This window comes from Poecilia reticulata, linkage group LG11 (assembly GCF_000633615.1).
Source record: "Poecilia reticulata strain Guanapo linkage group LG11, Guppy_female_1.0+MT, whole genome shotgun sequence".
NCBI lineage: Eukaryota > Metazoa > Chordata > Actinopteri > Cyprinodontiformes > Poeciliidae > Poecilia > Poecilia reticulata.
This window is the reverse complement of record NC_024341.1, coordinates 10,004,192-10,024,277: the sequence shown is the minus strand read 5'-3', so window position 1 is coordinate 10,024,277 and position 20,086 is coordinate 10,004,192. Positions and strand designations below refer to the sequence as shown.

General features: G+C 40.3%; 2 protein-coding genes across 5 annotated transcripts in view; one reads left to right on the top strand and one right to left on the bottom strand.

The window, feature by feature from the left end:
- The window catches only part of LOC103472509 (juxtaposed with another zinc finger protein 1), a 33,605-nt gene extending 22,639 nt beyond the window's left edge, over positions 1-10,966 (bottom strand). Inside the window, exon 1 of the mRNA XM_017307587.1 lies at positions 10,856-10,966. The gene's annotated coding sequence lies outside the window, so the exon portion shown is untranslated. The remainder of the gene's footprint in view (positions 1-10,855) is intronic.
- On the top strand, positions 2,124-20,028 carry LOC103472184 (cyclic AMP-responsive element-binding protein 5). Of its 4 annotated transcripts, none has more exons than XM_008421626.2 (11): positions 2,126-2,310; positions 4,795-4,861; positions 5,156-5,249; positions 7,486-7,595; positions 7,935-8,158; positions 12,849-12,975; positions 13,271-13,342; positions 17,139-17,528; positions 17,640-17,921; positions 18,081-18,189; positions 18,829-20,027. In XM_008421626.2, the coding sequence occupies exons 2-11, from the start codon at positions 4,808-4,810 to the stop codon at positions 18,963-18,965; spliced, it is 1,599 nt and encodes a 532-aa protein (XP_008419848.1). In that variant the 5' UTR covers positions 2,126-2,310; positions 4,795-4,807; the 3' UTR covers positions 18,966-20,027. The 4 variants fall into 4 exon arrangements, with proteins under 4 accessions (XP_008419852.1, XP_008419848.1, XP_008419851.1 ...); XM_008421629.2 differs by having other exon boundaries at positions 2,288-2,306; XM_008421628.2 differs by lacking the exon at positions 2,126-2,310 and adding an exon at positions 2,347-2,785.
- The last annotated feature ends 58 nt before the right edge of the window (positions 20,029-20,086 follow it).

Genomic DNA, 20,086 nt, shown 5'->3' with positions numbered 1-20,086 from the left:
CTGCATGCTTTAAATGATTGGCGGATGGTGAGTCAGTTAGGGCCGGTCCATTTTTCTTTTCCTTTTTTTTTTTCTTTTCAGCACAACCACAACAAAACCATACCCCAGTGCTCAGCCCCGTCCTGGCTGGAGTGCCGGAAAGCCTGACCAAACATGGCACTGGTGTTATTCAGTGATGTGACTCATTACAAAGACCATAAACTCCTTTTACTTATTGATGCTGTAATATGCTGGTAGGATGTTAAAACAAATTTTGAAACAATGGTTACTTATTAGTAGTTAGATAGCCTGACTGAAATCTGTGAATCAATGGAAACACTGTGTTGAAGGGAAACTTCTTCAAGTGAACCATCATTTATCACAAAGCATTTATGACTACATTATTTTATGTTTTATGGACAATTGTTGATCACATGCATATTCAGCAGTTTGTAGTCCTTTTTGGCTATTTCATCCAGGTATATAAGAAATAGCAAGTCAGCAGAAGTACGTGGAATGTGGAGGGACTCACGGTTCTCTCATTATCTGTTTTTCTACACTTTGCAGGACTATTAGTTATTAATTTAATAAATCCCTGCAGTAATAATATAGCAGCTTAAACATATCAGAATCATTACATAAAATAAAACTTTAAAGTTATTTGACTTCTTCAGATGGAAAAATAAAACTGAAAATGCAAATGTTTAAGATTCTGTTTCCATCCTTAGAGTAAGCCTTCCAAAGGCACATTGAAATCTTATAATATCAAATAATAACATCAAACACAGGAACAACCATCCACTAATTGTAAGAGAAGGCAGTTCTTCTGTACATACTGGAGAAACACTAACACAATATGTCAGTAAGCAGAGTCTGATATATATAGTGAAGTTAGATGTAGTGAAAGTAAATACAAGTGATAGTGTCAGTGAGTTTTGGGGGTTTTTTTCTTCAGAGGATTGTTTATAGAGAATCAAGGCCATCTAAACAAGAAATGCAACATGCAATGGTCGGTTAGGTTTACACCCTGTGATGTATGTCAGTGCTTCATGATAAACAACATGTAACATCTGCAAAGAGCTAAACAGGACCATTCAGATAATGTTAACATGGTCAGTGTGATATAGAGATGTGACCTCAATAAGTCCTTTCTCTATTTTAAATTAAATAGAATAAACCCTATAATTTGCATTCATTCTAATTATGTTCAATGTGTAATTTAAAATACTTTTTGTCATTCATAAAAATATCAATGCATCCATAACTAGACGTACTGTGAACTTGCAAATTGTTCTTGAAAATAGCATAGAGTTAGTTTTTTTTTTGTCTTTTATAAGAGTAATTACTGTCAAATTCAACCTGCAGGTGATCAAACAGCAGGACATTGTCAATGTATGATATTAGAAGCATCATGATCATTTTTACCCTAAGTATTAGGCATAATACAGAGCCTTGAGGGACACCTTTTGTGACATTCAGATAACAAGAATAGAATAGAATAGAATAGAATAGAATAGAATAGAATAGAATAGAATAGAATAGAATAGAATAGAATAATTATTTATTGTCCCAAGTGAAGAAATCACAGCAGTAAGTTAAAGTAAGTGGGGGAATATAGCATTGCATATTTACACAAAATAAAAGTAAGAAACAGTATAAGGAAATAAATACTGTACAGTCATTACAAATAGCAAGCTATCTAATCACTTCCTCGCACCCGTAGATAAGCTGCTGCTTCAACATAGAACATGGCTGATGCCACCCCACATTTATTTACCGTATAATATATTATATATTATACAGTATATATATTTATACTTTATATAAATAAATATATATTTATTTATTTATATTCAATCATGCATTATTTATGTTTGTCATAAAAAAGACTGCATTGTAATAATAATAATGACAATCATAATGATAATCATAAATAATGGTTTTAAAATATTTCTTTAAACATTAACCAGATAGTTTTGTGGGTCAACTCTCAAGTTGTAATAACTATGGACTAGACATAAAAATAAAAAAAAAAGTGCCCTCCCGGTCTGTCCCACTTCTGTCTGCCGGTGGAGCCATGTACACCAGCACGCTCCCGTTCCGTTCCGTTCCGTTCCGTCCCCCTACCGGCCCGCGTCCTGTCCCCGCCCCCTTTCTCCTCCTCAAGCCTTCGCTCCGTACGGGACCGCAATGATTTAGAAGTTCAGGAATCCCACGTGACGTCACCGGGAGGGTGATGTAATGCTTCTGTAAATAGAACGTATTGTCATCGCGCTCCAGTCCAACGTGGTTCCTCTCTGGAGCGCCGCTCGTCCCTCTCTCCACTTGTAGGTAAGCCTGCGTCTACTTTTCATTCACAAAAACTTTTGGAAACCGCGCAACAAGCGGCAGCAGGCGCCGGTCGCGGCTTTCTCGTGAGCTCTTCGCGGCTTCGGACGGCTTCCTATATCATCTTAAGTTTATCCGTCCATTTATTAAAACCAGCTGGAGAAGTTACCGGCGGCGGGACTTTTTGTAGGGTTAGGTGTCCTGGTGAAGTCTCATCAGCAAGCGGGACGGGGTTGAGCGCTCCGCGTCTATTTAGGGGGGTGTGACAGCACTCTTCATACAGCTGTGCCGGCCGGCCGGGCTTGTTTTTCTGAACAGGTTGTTTTTAGTGAGCTGTGGGACAGAACCGGGTCATGGTCCTGTTCGGACACTGGATTTACCGGCCGGAACCAACTGCTTGAATTTGATCCGAATGAACTGCGAACCTCAGGCTCGGTTCAATTCCATCTTCTATCAAATATGGAAACTTTAAAAGACAGTAAGTTGGTTCATCCTGAACGCATCTGAACAGTGTATTTAAAATGTTTAAATCCTCAAAATTACCAAAAGTTATGTGTTTTGTTCCATGATTATTTATTATTCTTAAACGGTTGATTTATCTGTCTTAAATGTTTGATAAAAAACGATTGCCAGTATATCCAGAACCCAAATTAATCCCTCTTAAAGTCGCAACATATTGGCCGTTGTTGTATGTAGGATTTATGCGTGTATGACATCATTCTGCAGTGACGTAATCACTCTGACAGAAGGATTTTGCTGAAAATGTGCTGAGTCTGCTATAATTTCAATGATCTGAACTTAAAGTAGAGAATTTTTATGCTTCATGTCCCTGAAGGTGTGCAGCTAATCGTATTCCTTCAGCTGATCGTGCAAGCTGCCCATTTTCTATCTGTTATCGGGACCTTGTGAACTTGTTTGCTGTATTTTGTAACTCGTGTGTAGTCACACACATCCACGCACGCGCACACACCTATGAAGTCACCTCTGCTTGCCTTAGGTTGGAAAATGGGGGCTGAGGCAGGTTCAAACCTGTCAGGAGTGTAGGCCCTGAAGTGTGGCCTTCCCTCTCCCTTCCTTCTTCTATCTGCCTCTTTTTCCACCCGTAGTCACTGCCCCTTGCCCTTTCCTTTCCCCTCTCCATCACCCTTGCGTTGCTCTCCCACCCCCCTCCCCCTCCTTCCTCACTCTTTCCACTACTTACGGAGGCATATTCTGTTGCTTTCGTGTTTTCAAGAGCTCTCACTCTTTCCCCTTAGCATCAACAGTCAACTCGTCTGGTTACACCTGATGCCGGAGACTTAAGTTTTTCTTCCTCTGCTGTCAGACGGAAACAAAAGGACTAGCAAAAAAACTTATAGCGCCCTCCGACAGAGGCGATCTTCTCTGCCCCGCATTTGTGTTGATGCTTTCATCCTGTGAGGGCTTGATGCAGGCCCCCGGTCTGCCTTCTACGTGCTTTCAGCGCTCTTATTGTGAGCTGGGCGCCCGGTGATAGCATAATTGCAGGCACTACACTCAGCAACATCACTGCACAGTAACCATGAAAAGTCTTACGGCTAAGAACTTCAATATCCGGCGTGCGGTGCTTACAGCACGGTGTAAATCCCTTTTGAGTTCTTTGAAGGTTTTTCCTCCTTTTGTTACGGTAGAAATCCAAATTTCAGTCTTTTATTTCCACTTTTTTTTTTTTTTTTTACACTGTAAAACATTTGGGGTGCATATGTACGACCTCCTTTTGCTCACAATTGGAACCTCGTTTACATTTCCAACAACTCTGAGCTGCTTCGCCGTGGCAGCGTACCCACAGTATGGTGCTGCCACTGCCATAGTTCATAATGGGGAGGATGTTTTCAGGGTGATCTAGAGTGGAAGTTTTTCTCCACATCAGAGTGTTTTCCATAAAAAAACAAAACGTTTTAATTGGTTGCAAAAGTTCTATTTTGCGGCATCGGAGTCAAATAAAAAAAAAAAAGTATGATTTTTCTTCTACTTACCAATAATGCACTAGTTTGTGTAATCTTTTTTTTTTAATCATAGAATAATAGTATCAAGCTTCCCCACAGTGTGATGCTGCCACCACCATGCTTCACTGGGTGTTTTTAGGGTAATATGCAGCTTTCCTCCTCATATTATTTTTTTCTTCTACTTGAAAATTATTCAACACTTTTTAAAATTTTCTCCTAAATTCCTAATCAGGCAGATTGACATATTCCCATAGCATGACGCTGCCACCTTTACGTGTCACTTTTAAAGAAAAAACTTTTGTTAAAAAAAAACAACAAAACAGACCCATCATCTGCTGAAATACGTAACACGTACGTTCCACACTCATGTAAATAATGTTTTACCTCTCATGTGTTTTTTTTCATCTTCAAATGATTCTTTCTGCAGTGTAACTATCTGACCTGTGAGGCACGAGGAATGCTCCCCTTCTCGGTGGCAAGGCTCCACATTGACACATTGTTCTTGATTCTTCTGTCTGTGCAGGCTTGTGGATGACATGAATGACAAACAGGACAGGCCTTATGTGTGCGGCGCCCCCGGCTGCTCTCAGGTCAGTAGGACACGGCGTGACTTGCATTCTAGTAAAAGACCAGTTTGGTAATTTATTTCTTTATGTTCTTATGGAAATTAATCACCCTTCTACGTCACCTAATAATAAAAACAGCTTCTAAAAATAGCACCCGGAGATGTGACATCATCCTTTTCTCATCAAAGGAGTCAGATTTTCTTAAACACTGATAAGATTAGGAGTATTGTGACCATTTGCGATAAGAGAAATAAGCCGATGTGCTTCAGCAATTTATGCCTCGACTCTTTCGCTTCCTCTTTCCGGTGGGACCTGCAGCGCTTCCAGCTAGAGGAGCACCTGCTCATTCACAGACACAAGCATGAGATGACCCTCAAGTTCCCCCCGATAAAGACGGACATAAGTTTTTCAGGTGAGGTCAGATCGTCCACCTCCCTGAGGTGACCACATCTTGCATGTGTCGTTCTGTTCTCTCCTCCCGGTTCAGCATTGGGAGGAGAAACACTTGTCATCAAAAGCTGTTATAAAAACCAGCTTTTATGTCTGTTTTTTTTGTTGTTTTTTTTACCAGTTGCACATTTATGATATGGTTTGCTTTTATAAACTGAGAGCTGGATGAAAAAAAAAAAAAGAAAAAAGATGGCGATATGTTACACAATATATGATCTGATAACCCCGGAGCAGGTTTCCTTCCCTCAGGTAGTCCGCGCTGCGAAACAGAGGGGCTCATGTTGCAGCATGCACAGTTAAAGTGCGCCGGGTTAGGCACAACATGGCTCGATTCAGAAACAAAAACAGGAGGACGATTGATGTCTGAATTTATATATTTTTTTGTCTCTTTTATGTTTAAAGTAAAAAGCATTTGGTGCACAGGTTAGATTTTTGTGTAATCAGTCTAAACATTTTAAAATTCAAGATAAAGCCCCCTGATAGATAACACTCCTTTGTTGGTGTTTTTTTGGCTGTTCAGGAGCTTTTGGACCAATTTCCTTTGATCGGGAACGCTAGTTTTGGTCAGTTGGGCATTCGAACAGGCCAACGATCACAAACACACATTAATGATTTGGAATGGCAATCCCAAATCCCTGATCTCAGCTCGATGGAAAGTTTCCAGACTATTCTTAAACTATTATTTTAAATGAGCTCTATTCTCTCGAAAAGAAAGGTTAAATTTAAAAACATAATTACACCAGGAGATTGTTATTGGCCAGACTACGTGTGTGGTCTGTCTGGCCCTTTATGATTTAATTTCTAAGGGAAGTTCATATATATATATATATATATATATATATATATATGAATTTCAAATGTATACAAGGTATACTGCCCTTGATCCTGTATGCAGAATTTAGAACTTTGTATGAATTATAGACAGCATTCGCAACAATAAAAAAATTTTTTTAAACTCATTGAAATTGTTTTGCATTAATTTTCTATTCTGAAAACATAAATAAATAAATAATAGCACAATAATAACATGTAATTTTATGGAACAACAGGCCTCGCAGTTACAGAACATTCTGTTTTACACTGAAGGCGAATGAGAAACTACTGTTTTCTTTGATCCGCGTGCGTTTTTGCACGCAGCATTCTAACGAACGAACACGATGAACCAATTAGCAGATATAATGGTTGAAGTAAGCCCAGCAGTAAGCAAAATGCTACATCCACCTTGAGGTATTAAAACATTTTCCTTCATCTAGTGAAAAATTGAGACTGTCTCAATGAACCCTAAGCACATTTTTAAGTAATCTTAAACGTGACTAATGATCTTTAGGACAGTTGTATTAAAAAGTAGTATTTTAGATCCAATGTTTTAGATTTAAAAAGTCATGTAGGTAACACATTTACATAAAAACCTGTAAAATCTAAATCACTTTCGAGTCGTTTTTATTGGATCATGACCTCTTTGTTTTCCATTTCTATCTCCTATTTCCTCATGTAGTCACCCTGTGGTTTTTATTGTCTTGTGATAGTCTAAACAGGGTCATTGTTGTCGTTATAAAACGATAATAAAATAATAAAAACGCGCGTATTCAGTGCAGCGGATCTTTTTGTATGTCGTGCGACAAATTCATAGTTGTGTCAGTGCCAGATCCCTAAAAGAAACCGGCAAAATATTGAGTAACTTTGTGATTACTAATTGAATGATCCAGTGAGCCATTATTATCAAAGCTATGTAGTCAAAATGCTGTCACACGGTGAGATGTGTTAACATAGGATCAGCTGTCTCTCTGGATGTAAACATTAGAGTGGGATCTAACCTCCACAGATTCACCCACACCCCTCTGGGACCGTCGCCTCCCCCCCCCGGGATCCCGTGTCCTGCAGTCTGTCTCGCCTCCTGCAGGAAATCTGGTGTCAAAACAATGAGCCCGGCTGACCCCTGACCCCTGCATGTTTAGACGGCTCAGAGAGACAGACCGATGTTATCAGGGAGTCAGGCTGGGAGCTCGACTTGTCTCTCTCCTCCTTGCATTACAGCCTGGATGACGGTTGGTTTTAGAAGGCGTATCGGCTCGAACGGCGGAAGCCGCCGCGAGAAGCTGGGCAGCGAGGGATGAATTTATGTTAAAAAAATTGAAATCCGTCTCTCTCTCTCTTTTTTTTTCTTCTTTTTAACATGTGATTGCGTGTGATGTTTTCAGACCAGACTCCGACCCCAACGCGATTTCTGCAGAACTGTGAAGAGGTTGGTCTGTTCAAGGAGATCGAGGAGGAGTTTCTCCAAGCCCAGGAAGAGGAGAATAACAAACAGGTACATAAACAAAGGATTTGCTTCTTCTTGCTCTTTGAAAACAAAAGTCCCATCGACATGCGAGACACAGTGCAGACCTGTGCGAGTTTGCTTGTGGAGTCTGTGATGGTGTGTGCCTGGAGCGGCGTTTGTTTGTTTGCGAGGGGTGACCAAGGGAGTCAGACCCAATTAGTCGACTGCAGATATCCGACCTGCTGCGGGAAAGACAAACCAGGCGATCACATTCTCCCCTCTAAATTAAACAGCCAGCCCTCAAACGCAAAGGCACACACCTTGGCGCTGGCTCCGAGTTCTGAAAAGATCCGAGCCAGTTTGTTGCTTCTGCTTCGTCCTCTGCAGACGCTGTCTCATAATGGGCCGACTTGTATGAATCAGCAGCATCTAAAGCCCCAGCTGCAGCTTCAGCACCCTCCCCAGCCGCCGCTGCATCATCCCCAGGGCCATGGCCCAATGATGGCGCCGAGCTGCAGCCTGGCCGCCCAGCAAGCACTGTCCTGCTCCTCCGGCGCCTCACAATCTGGATCGGTGATCACCCAGGCTCCCTCCACCTTAACACATTCAGGGTGAGTATAGCTTTACTTTGCTTTATATATAGACACACAGACACTTGTATTCCAAATGACATATCAGTATCATATTTATTTGCAGCGTCTCGCAAAGGTTTTCATGAACGTTTTCACATTATGTCAACCTTGCAACCACAAACTTGAATTTATGCCGTTGGGGCTAAATGTAGTAAATCAGCGCAACTTTAGAAAGGGCTTACAGGGCAGTAGCCCAGGGTGCTGAGCTTTGAGGACCTCCAACCCCTCAAAATTTAGCTTTTTGGTGTTGTGTATGTTTTACAAACTTTCCACTTCACATTAAACACATGGGCTCATTTTGAATGTGGTGTTTAGATTTTTATTAATTTAAACAGCTGTCAAATATTTGAAAATTATGAAGTGATAGCACATGTAAGGCATAAATGTAAAGTAAAAGAAAATGATACATGGTTTCGTAAAATATTTACAAATAAAAATCTGACTAGCATTCAGTACCCACTTACTCCAATCCCCCTAAATAAAATAAAGTCCAGCCATTTTGTCTCAAAGGTCACCTTATTAGTAAATATAATCCCCCAGTGTTAATTGAACTCAATATTAACTACAAATATTAAAATCTTGTCTTTATTAAAAATAAATATTAAGAAGGCCATTGTTGAAAGAAATTCCTGATAAGTCCTATTTAAAGTTTGGCTCTAGCCAAACAGCTGACATGTGAATGACGGTGCTCGGGTGAGACCACAACTAAACTTTCTGGCTTACATGCAAAACATGTATAGTGGAAAACTAACTTTGTACCCCAATACTCTAATCCCTTTAATGAAAAAATTGTTGTGCCAGTGTCATGTTATGGAAAGGAAATGAATAAAAGTGAACAGAAAGACTAGAGACAAATACAAAAACCCAGTAAAATCAGTTTGTGGTTAGAATGTGGCAAAATTTGGAAAAACTTATGATGTATATGCATACTTTGCAAGGCATTGTACTTCACTGTCTGCATAGCACAGTGCACAACATGCACACTTTTTTTTTCTTGTGTTCCTTGTTTTTGACATGTTATAACTCATTCTGTCGGGCCAGCTGCTGGCATTTTCCTCTGCATAATTCATTACCTCATTAATGAAGTGAGAGCAAGGAAGAAAAAGATCAAACATTTCATTCCAAGGGAACAAAGTGCAGACGGAGAACCGCTGCAGCATAACGCCCACTCAGTCCTGTTGACTCTACCCGCCCCAGTGCCCGACTAACCGCCTCTATTGTGTCTGTAAAAACTCAGAATCAGACTGGAGTCTCTCAGCGCCCGGGCAGCTTCCTTGGCTCCCTGGTTATCACCCAGTTCAGCTGACAGATTAGAGGAGGTTCCTGTCTTTCATCCGACCAGCTCCCAACAGCTGCTCCCACTCTGCCAGACAGTTTGGCTCTAGATTTGTTAACTCAGGAGAAACTCAATCTTTGGGATTTCTGAGAACACAGGCACGCACTATGCTATAGACGCAAAGGTAGATTTATAAGAACAACGAAACGGAGAGGAAAAAAACATATCGGTACTACCCGAAGAAAATCATGTCCACATGTCCAGCCTTAGCCAAGTCATGATAAATTAGTTAAACTTTAAAGCTACATGTTTTGAAATATTTTATCAGAATACAACCACAAATGCAGTTACTTCACTTTTCCTTGAAACACTGTGGGGACAGCATAAATCTGTGGATTACGCTATTTGGATTTCACGAAGTTTTTCCGCTTTATTTAACAGTATATTTTTTTATTTACTTCAGTTGGTAAATTTGCGATATGTTATCAATCAGTCTGTACTTCTGCAACAGATTTCTAAATATGATGTGTACTGCATAATATGAGACAATTCAGTACCACATGACGCACAATAATTCCACATAGTAAAGTTACCATTAGAAGATGCAATACAAAACAATACTCCACTATATTATATACTCTGCTCTAAAATTTCATGTGATAAAAATATGAAACAATCATGAGATATAAAGTCATGCCGTGATATATCATATGACACAATGCCATACAATACAATATGACATGATTTGATTCGAGTACACAGTGCCCCCGCCCGCTTATTTGTGGCTCAGTATTTGCAGATGCACCTTATCGTGTACGTTTTTTCAGTGGAACGTAACTTCAAATTGAAAATCATCTTTGTGCAGATTCTTCTAAAAAAAAAAAAAGAAGCAGCTTGGGAAGTTGAGATACCTTGGCGCGATGCTACTTGACATTTTCTTGACGCTGATTGGCTGTTACCCAAAGAGTGGAGATAAGGACGACTGTTGTGAGCTCGTGCGGTAGTGCTAAGATAGTTTCCGTTGTGCAATTAATGAATGTCAAAGGTGTTTTTGATGTTTGAATTGTCAAAACAGGCTCTTGCAAGCATTTTTAGAGGGAGTGTCAACTATTTGCGGATTTTAGCTAATCAGAGGGGGTTGTGATCCCTAACGGCCACAAATACCAGAGACCCTCTGTGTATGAAGGTACATTTTGCTGTCTCTTTGCTGTTTTAGGCTTATTGCTGTCCAAATAGCTGACACAAAGCAAAAGCAAATGAATAAACTTTTAAAGCAAACCTGTCCCCACCAGTACAGAGGATTGCATCATTTGGATTTATGAGATATATTTTTCCATCACAAAAAACACAGAGGTTAAATGAAAAGTGCTTTAAGCGTTCATGCAGATCAGCAGTCTTACCTTATAATCTCAATAGTCTTGTAGGTCCTGAAAATGGTACTATCTCTAGAAAATAAAGCAGTTGTCTCTGAACTTAAAAATGTGCCTCCCATTCTAAAAGATGCTATTTAGGCTAAGCAGTTAGAATCCCAAGAGTTTTGAAAAAATACAGACATTTTTTTTTCTTTGCATTCTACAATTATTTTTTGAAAACCTAAAATTATGTACTTGTTATTATAATTCCATTTTCCTAAAAGAGAAGCAAACTAACATCGTACTCGCAGGGAGACACAGGACATTGTTTGTCTTTTATCCCAAGTGCCCATTTGACATTTAGGTCTTCCTATCTCCTGACCTACATATCTGACTGGATCACGCGAGGAACATAAACAAAACATCTGCTACATCTCTGCTGATGATTAGCTGAGTCAGTAGAATGAGCTGCAAACATCTGTCGTGGCTCAGGCAGGCCGTGACAGGACAATACGGAGAGAGAGAGAGCTGACAGTCAGTCACGATGCAGTAAATCAGTGCCACTCAATCCAGACATTGCGTTAGTCAGTGAAACCAATAAAGTGTTACCGAATGTTGCCTGTACTATAATTCCGACTGTTTCCAGTGATGTTTACGACCCGTTACCATGGCAACCGGGTTTCTGAGCGTCTGACGACAGGCGGCGTAAAGCTGTTTTGGGTTCGCCTGCACTTGGCTGTATGTTAAAGGAGACGTAAATTCCCCCGAATCAATAATGACATCCTTGCCGATGACATCAGAGCAGCCGCGGAGACCCACGCTATCCGACTGGCCCTCAGCCAGAACGGTTAGGTCAGCAGCACATGACACCCAACGTTCTGCATCCCTGCTGTGATCCCCGAGCCTCCATGCTCTCTTTCAATCTGTCACTTCTTTCAATATAGCCTACTGTGTTGTCTTTAGTGTGTTTCTCCTTGCTTTCCCATTTTGAGTTCTTATTATTCAATTTGTTGCTTCACAATCCCACATCGCATCTATAGACCCGTATGTTGAAGGATGTTTTTCTCTTGGCTGCTTGAAAGTTATTTTCATATGTTATTCATTTGTCTTTATTAGTAACAGAATGGCATAGTCTAGGTCTGCCTTGTGTTATTTCTATTTTTTTCAAAAGGTTTTCTGGGGATAAATTTTTTTTTTATAAAAATGATCTAAAACAAAGTTTTTGTTTACGTTTTTCCCTAAGAAGAACAGAATATAATATTTTGTCCTACAAAAAAAAAAAAAAGGCCAGTTGGCACCTATCAGAATTAAAGAAAACGAAACTTAACAGATTTTTTTACACCAATATTGAATCAACATATTCTTTCTTTTAATGTCTGTCATGGTGGTGGTGTTGAAGTTCCTAAGTTTCAAGTAACAAAATAAAAAACAAACAGAAAGCTTCCTGAAGTTAAAATTCAGACTTGAAAAGTTAGGGGCAACAACTGATCAAACACAGAAATAGGGATATGCTTTGAAAATAACCTTTTAAAACCATTTATGAAAATGTTATAGATTTATTTGAAACATGAGAGGTTTCGAAAAAGGGCTAGTTCATGTTTTTTTTTATTACACTGCTTGCTCAGTGTACATTTACTATTTGTTTTTTTGTTTTGTTTTTTTCTTTCCAAATATGATATTTGTGCAGCACAAGGAATGTTTTTTTAAGTGCTTAGAAATAAAGACGAACTTTCCAAAAATATGGAAAAAATGTTCAAGATCAAGCTCTACCATCAGCTCTACCATCTCCACTCTTGTTGCTTATCAACGTCTGGCTATTAAAGACGGGATCTCTACTTTAATCATCTTTTATCCTATAGAATAACCAACACCGTCATAAAAGTCCTATCCTGCCGTGAACATTTGTTCAAGTTTTACTCCCATGTGGACACGACAATAAATGTTTCAACTTGTGCCTCTTTCTGAACTGGGGTCGATGAAACGCTAGCTGAGCAGAGCTTCCTGGGCTGACCTGTTTTTCTTTCTTTGTGACTGACCACAGGCCGGCTCCGGGGGCGCTGTCCTGCCTCCTTCAAATGCGGAACAGACACAGACAACCTCTGCCAGCCTCATTACCTGGCACCCTGCCAGACCCCGCCATGCAAGGGGCATCTGCTCAGCACATGACCGTAAGTGTCGGAGGCTTTGTTGCCGTGTTCACATTCACACAGTTTCGCCTGTGCATGATCGATTGTTTAAAAGTGATGGGGCGTCTATTTGTACAAGCGGGACGTGCTCGCAGAATTATAAATATTTGGTGTCGTTTTTGAAATTTTTGACGTTCGGATCTATTTGTCGAAAGCGTCGGATATTAAACGGATGTGACAAAGACGGGAGGCCTTTCTGTTTTTTAATAATGAGGTGATGTTGTGTTGTTTTCTTAGAGCTACAAAAATATTTGTGTCAATATTTTGTCTTCATCAGATAGAAAAGCAGATGTCTTGCGCAATGGGCATACCAGCTCCTGTTCAAAACCCATCCTGTTGTTCTCCTCAGGTACCACTAAATGTTTTTGACTACTACAAAATCATCATTGTTTATAAAAAAATAAGATATCAGCTAATCCATCTTTATGCACTCTAGTAGAATTAGATTGTAAACTTAACATACAATATTTTAAGGCATACATTCTCACTTGGTTTAATGTACAATACAAAAATTACATCACGCAATGTGATACGATACTGGCAATACAATACAATATAATGCAACATATATAGCAGTGAGATCCGATAATGTAATCCAATATGATATGTTGAATCAGAATTAGCATAATTAGCTATGCTTGTGCACGCAAACAAGAAACTTGACTTTGGTTTCACTTTGCTCTCAACGTACAGACATTTAAGTACAAATACGTAAAAATTATGTAACAAGACGCAATATGATATGAAGTTTTGTTTTCCGTGACTGACCACAGACCATTTTGACGCACTTTTGTGGGCAGTGCTGTAAATCTCGCCGTACCACAAGTCACAGTTTATGGCGCATTCCTCCAAGGGTGAAACTCAGATCTTGAAATTACATTCGGTTTTTAGAGGACAGAAAACAAATCGAGTTTGATCACTGCTGTAAACATGTGCCTGCAGTTCATGAAGACTGGCTACATCTGGCTGCTTTCATAAGATACAAACTGCCATTTGACATGAGTCACTATCCCACTATCCTTTCTGGGAAATTTGAATTTCCCAGAAAGCTGGCACGCTGAACTCATCCAACCTTGATTCCTCAACATTTGGGAATTTCTTTAATAATTCCCAAATTATGTCTGGAATAAGATGTCAAAAGTCTCACTGAGCTTTGGTAGTGGGTTCTCAGAAAACTAGGTCGACTCTGAGTTTCATACAGTGAAGCCAGTTATCTTAACTTGTCAGTATAGATGAGACCTAGCAAGATTTACCTAGCAGTAGCAACAAACAAGCATTATCTTTTTTGATCACAGTCAAAAGTTAGCTATAGGTCACTTATATACCAAACATTTGAGCTAATTTCCTTAATTACAGATATCTGTATGATAAAGGGAACAAAAAGACAATGAACAACCATGTCTCTAGGTATCACATGTCTGTTACTTAACATCCAGAAGCTGCTGGATATATTTTTGTAGCTCAATAGTCATCCAGCAGCTCCCATCATTCCATAGTCACCTGATGTGATAGTTGTCGTGAAAAGTGTTGTCACTGCAGCTCGCCCCAGCACTGGTGGAAAGTTCAGGAAAAAGTCAAGGAATCTCACCTTTCACAGTCACATCTGGCTTTTAATGTCTTTACGCAAACCAGAATACCCAGAAGGTTGAGAATCCTTAAAATACCTGTTAAAAGTGGGGTAAAAAATGAATTATCTGGAGACCCAAGAGCTGTATTCAAAACCAAACTTCTCTGAATCTACAATGTGTTGGAACCCATAGCTTTGGCTGTGAACATGCGCGGTGATTCGGATGTCAAAAGCTGGGCAATACTCCCGCAGCGGCTTGAAGGCAAAGATGAGAAGAAGCAAAGGCTACAAGTCCTTTATGGTGAATTTATTGAGTAGTCAATGCATGAAGATCCATTCTTTTGGCCATAAAGTAAAACCATCCTGCAAGCGGCGACAAAGAGTGGCGAATTATCCTGGAAGACGGTGACTCATTTATATATTTCTCCATGCTTTCGCTCTTTGCTTTGGGAAAGTTACATTAAGTACATGCAGCTGGAATCTATTTACTAATTAGACCTACCTACTAATTAGGTGACTTCTAAAGGCTCTTTGGTTCCTTTAACTTTACAGTGATCCGCTACTTAATGTTGCCTTATCACATAAATCCGTGATGGTGCATATTGAAGCTTGTGGTAGTAACATGAAAAAAATGAGGAAAAGTTAAAGCAGTATCAACATTTTTGCAAGGCTTAGTACTGTTTCGCCCGGGCCAGCCCGTATGATCTTAAACTCTTAACTGCTCCTCGTTCGTCTCAGCACACCCGTAACAAAGTCAGTTGTCTTTTCCGGATCTTCAGCACAGCACATTGAGCTACAATCAAGTGTTATCAGGCGCTATTCATTCCCAGGTGTGAAACGGGACACTGCCTCTTTAAAACCACAGGAGGTGCATTAACATGCCTCTGTTGTACAGTAACAGTGCACTCAGCTGAAGTGGAAAAACAAACATTTGACAAGTGGATCAGTGTTTCATGTAAAGTTTTATGTCTTAATTCACCAATCCCTCTAGACAGAAATATCAAAGTGGTGTGTCATCTAGGCCAAGAAGACCCATGATGTAATCAGCAGCCCCAGCGTCATGGTGTTTGTATGTAGTAAACAGAGCTGAAATACTCATGCCCCGTCCTGCTACGTGTGTGTGTGTGTGTGTGTGTGTGTGTGTTTGTTTGACTGGCGGCCTGGCTGGCTGGTAAAGTTGGCACGGACACTTCGGTGACCTCATCCTTGGCAGCGACTAAATGTACCCTTTTTTTGTAGCTGAATGGTGAAGAGAGACAGACACAGAGAAAGAGAGAGCGAGAAAGAGAGAGAGAGGGAGAAAGACTGCCTCTTCTCTTAAAGAAATATTGTGTAACAGCAAGCAGATAGTAATATTGGGAGTTGGGAGGGAGGTGATGTCATGCTCCAAACATGACCTCTCCCTATCTCGCTGAGTGTGGGAGAAAGGTGAGATGAGGTTTAATTTAGCTCGTACAGTCGCTTTAGTCAGATGATACACGGGAATAATAAAGTGTGAAGGGATCAAGCTGCAGATGGCACCATTTGGATGAGAACACATTATCCCTCCTATCGACGCTTGTCAACACCGTTGGAGATCGATAGAAGAGACTCCAATTATGGACAAGATCTAATGGTTGTTTTTGTAAAGACCGTTAGTCTATTTTAAGACACTTCAAAAAGATATTAAAAAAATACCTGTGTGCCCTTTGGGTTCAGTGTGTACCTCTGATCACCAATGCGTTCACACTAAATTAAGAGTGTCCTGCAGATTTAACGATGATCTACAGACTTAAGGCAAATTTGAAATATCTCATTTTTGTGTAGGCAATCAACGTTTGCAAAAATGTCAAAATAAATAAATCATTTATTCATGATTTTTTGTGTGTGTGTGGCACATGACAGCAGGTCACTTCAAAGTAAATAAGAAGTATAAGAAAGGCCAGTTTAAAAAAATAAATAATTTGCACAAGACAAAACAACTGTGTCATCCGTATAACTATGGGATTTACAATTGTATAATTAAGATGCAATGTTAATAATAAAAATTGTGAGATGAATTGGTCCAAGGACAAAACCATAGGGAACACCCTTGGGAACATACTTTAACCAAGAAGGTTTTTTAAATTTTTCTTTCCCAGCAATATTAATTTTCTTTAGCTATTTTTAGGTGAGACATAGTTACATGAACTAATCATTAACTCACAATATATATTATTTATTAATTATTTATTTATAATTTTTTGGGGGGGTAAATAAAACTCATAAAAAAGGTCTGGTCAACAAAAGATCAAAATTGTGGCTGAAATTTTCTAATGAAAACAAACATATTCACATTCAGCTTGTTTCAAGTTCAACTAAGTATATTTGCACATATACACAACTGATATGAAATGCTAACCAAATGAACTAATGATACCCTTACTTAGCCTTACCTTTACCCTTATCGTGCTATACTATGCTGACACTCTGTCTGCACCAGTGAAGATTCGCTCGCCTCACCAACATGTCCTGTTTGGCGTGTCTGAGAGCACCTTGGCATTTTTTTTTTCACAAGCCTGACGGCTTATTCTTTGATTAATTCTCTTCCTGTGCTCAGAGACCCAAACAGACGATGGGGCATCATTACTCTCATCAACACCCGGGAATGCTCGCCATCAACAATCCTGTGACATCCATGGGTCACATGATGGAGATGATGTCACAGCGCCACCACGCCCCTCCACTACAGCAACACCACCATCCTCATCATCCCCACCTCCCTCATCACCATCATCATCACCAACCCAATCAACAGCCACAGCTTGCAGCTCCGCCCCACACCTACCAGCAGCGATGCCACGCTCCACCTCCACAGCACCTACGAAGCACTCAGAGCCTCCAGCTTCACCCGTCAGGGAACGCAGCACACTCTCATTCTTACCAGTCACCGCCATCACGCCTGCATCAGAACTCCCCACCTTCACCCCCAATATCCGCCCCACCACAGGTGCAATGCATTAACACAAAGTACACAGTCTGTGTTGGTGTTGTATTTGTGCTTTCAAGCAAAGTGATGCTACTTTTCGATGTTTTTTGCTTTTCTTTTCTTTTTCTTCAGTTATCACCAGTTGCGCAACAGATGCAACTGTCCCACTCTCAGCATGCAGCACAGGCAAGCTGTAGCGGCAGCAGCAGCAGCGGGGGCAGTGGCGGAGGGGGTGGAGGAGGAGGCGGCAGCCGTCGAAGAAGATCCGCCGAGCAGGACCCCGACGAGCGCAGGCAAAAGTTTCTGGAGCGCAATCGGGCAGCAGCAACCCGCTGCCGACAAAAGAGGAAACTGTGGGTGTCGTCACTGGAGAAGAAGGCAGAAGAGCTTACGCACACAAACCTACAGCTGCAGGTGGGCAACGCTTCCTTTTGCGAGGCTCTAAGACTGAAAGAATGCAGACTTGAAGAATAAACTTCAAAGTATTTAATTGGGATTTAATGTGATAGGTAATATCCGGGTAAGCGTATTTCTGCAAAGCATCACACTTATCAGATCTATCTGCATCCCCAGAACGAGGTGACGTCACTGAGGTCAGAGGTTGGCCAGTTGAAGCAGATCCTGCTCACCCACAAGGACTGTCCCGTCACTGCACGGCAGAGGGAGGCGCAGGGGTACCCCAGTGAGTAAAACCCCTTACCCTGCACCTCTGTCTAGACAGCCCAGCAGCTTTCCCAGATCGTCATCAATGACCGCTGAGGTTATTGTTCAGGCATATTGTTCCTTCATAGTGCTAACAGTGAATGCCACATGGCTGCATGTTGTTTCACTATAATAAAGCACTCTTCTGTTCATTCAGAGACCTTAAACTGTGTCCCGCAGCACTTTGGAATAAAATCAGCTTCTAACCCCACGTTCTCCAAATATTAGCGATGCACTTTTTGTTCCTCAGGAGAGCCGATCAAACACTTAAGACGATCCGTCATCTACATTTACATTTCAAAGAACCGTACATGTTGCACTCCAGGCAGGCTAAAGTGTATGTCCAACATAAACTTTATCTGACTGTCATGACGAAAGATTTACAAGCAGCTGTTATACAATGATAGCCTGTGTTATATTCATATATTTCTATTATTGTCTTTTTACCTGTATGTACAGTATTCAGTTGTTAAAAGAATAAAAAAGAGATGTTTTCATATGACCTGAGCTGTAGTTGGTTTTTATTTGTCTGTTAAAACATAGAAAGCTCAAAAAGCTCAATCCGGCAGCGGACAACCCGAACGTTATTGGTGACTTTGACAGATGTCTCTGTGTCCAGCTGCAGGGGTGAGTCCAGAAGGGAGTCCCACCCCTGCAGACCCTGAGACTCAGCCACACGCCATCCAGCACAACAGCGTTTCCACCTCCTCGACAGCCGGATGTGACAACGAGCACGGCCCCCTCTCTGGACTCTAACCCCCGCCCCCGCTACAGATAATAGCGCTGAACTCGACGAGTGGATTCATAAATCCATACAGACTCAAAGCTGTTTTACCGGCATCATCAGCAGCCCTTTTGTTTTAATGTCAGGTGCTAAAGCAAGCCTTGTTTGCAAAACTCTGGTGTCAACTTTGACTCTTGTGTTGATGAGGAAAATATCTGGGGCTGTTTACATGAATCCAACCTGCACTTCTAACTCACGGGTGATCCAAACACAGACAATCTCTGCATGTTTTGCACTAACTATTCATATGTTTATGTACACAGGTTGGAGAAAGAAAATGTTTTACAAAAAAAAAGAAAATAAAGTAAAATAGAGTCTACCTGGGTTCAATTTAATCTAAAAAAAAAAATTATAGGACTTATTTTTGTAAAAGTACATAGACTCCAAACACACCATTTCCAAAAACATGGCGGTGGCAGCATCATCTCGTGTGGATGTTTTTCTTCAGCAGGAACAAGAAAACTGGACAGAGACAATGGAAATGTAGAGGGAGCTAAACAAGCCAACGCTGAATGAAAACCTGCTTACGACTTACCCGTTGAGAGACTTAAAGCCATAACTGCAGAAAAAGGACAGCTAAATGCAATCTCTGCCCTTCCTTTGTACATTTCTACAATGATTTGTGTTGTTCTGACTCAGAAAATGCAATGAAAGTGTACTGAAATGTGAAAATTTCAAGGAGTATGAGTACATCTTGCATGGCCCTGTATATTTTTTATATGTAACTAATTTTGCAGCTGCTGGTTGCACACATTTATGCCTTTTGTTTTGAAGCAAAAAAAATCATTTCAATGAATAATACAACTGTATTTGTTTATTAATAAGTAAACCACTTCTTTACAAAATGTTATTTTAAACATTGCAAATGTGTTCTTGTAAATAAAGTCAATCAAAGCAGAAATCTGTGTTCCAGAGCCATAGAAATGGAAAGAAAGATTGTAAACTGGCTTTCTTTTTTTTTTTTACATAATGGAACTGCACTTCATGTCCAAATCCCACTCAGATGATTTACGTTTCAACCTAACATTTTGTACTGTAAATATATGGACTGTGGCTGTACATCTAATGCTATAATAATAATAATTATATATAT

Excerpts from the sequence above, each read along its gene's own strand:
- LOC103472184 (XM_008421626.2), top strand. The coding sequence starts at position 4,808 with ATGAATGACAAACAGGACAGGCCTTATGTGTGCGGCGCCCCCGGCTGC. Across the intron at positions 7,596-7,934 it reads AAGAGGAGAATAACAAACAG|ACGCTGTCTCATAATGGGCC; the intron begins GTACATAAACAA and ends CGTCCTCTGCAG. Across the intron at positions 18,190-18,828 it reads GGAGGCGCAGGGGTACCCCA|CTGCAGGGGTGAGTCCAGAA; the intron begins GTGAGTAAAACC and ends CTCTGTGTCCAG.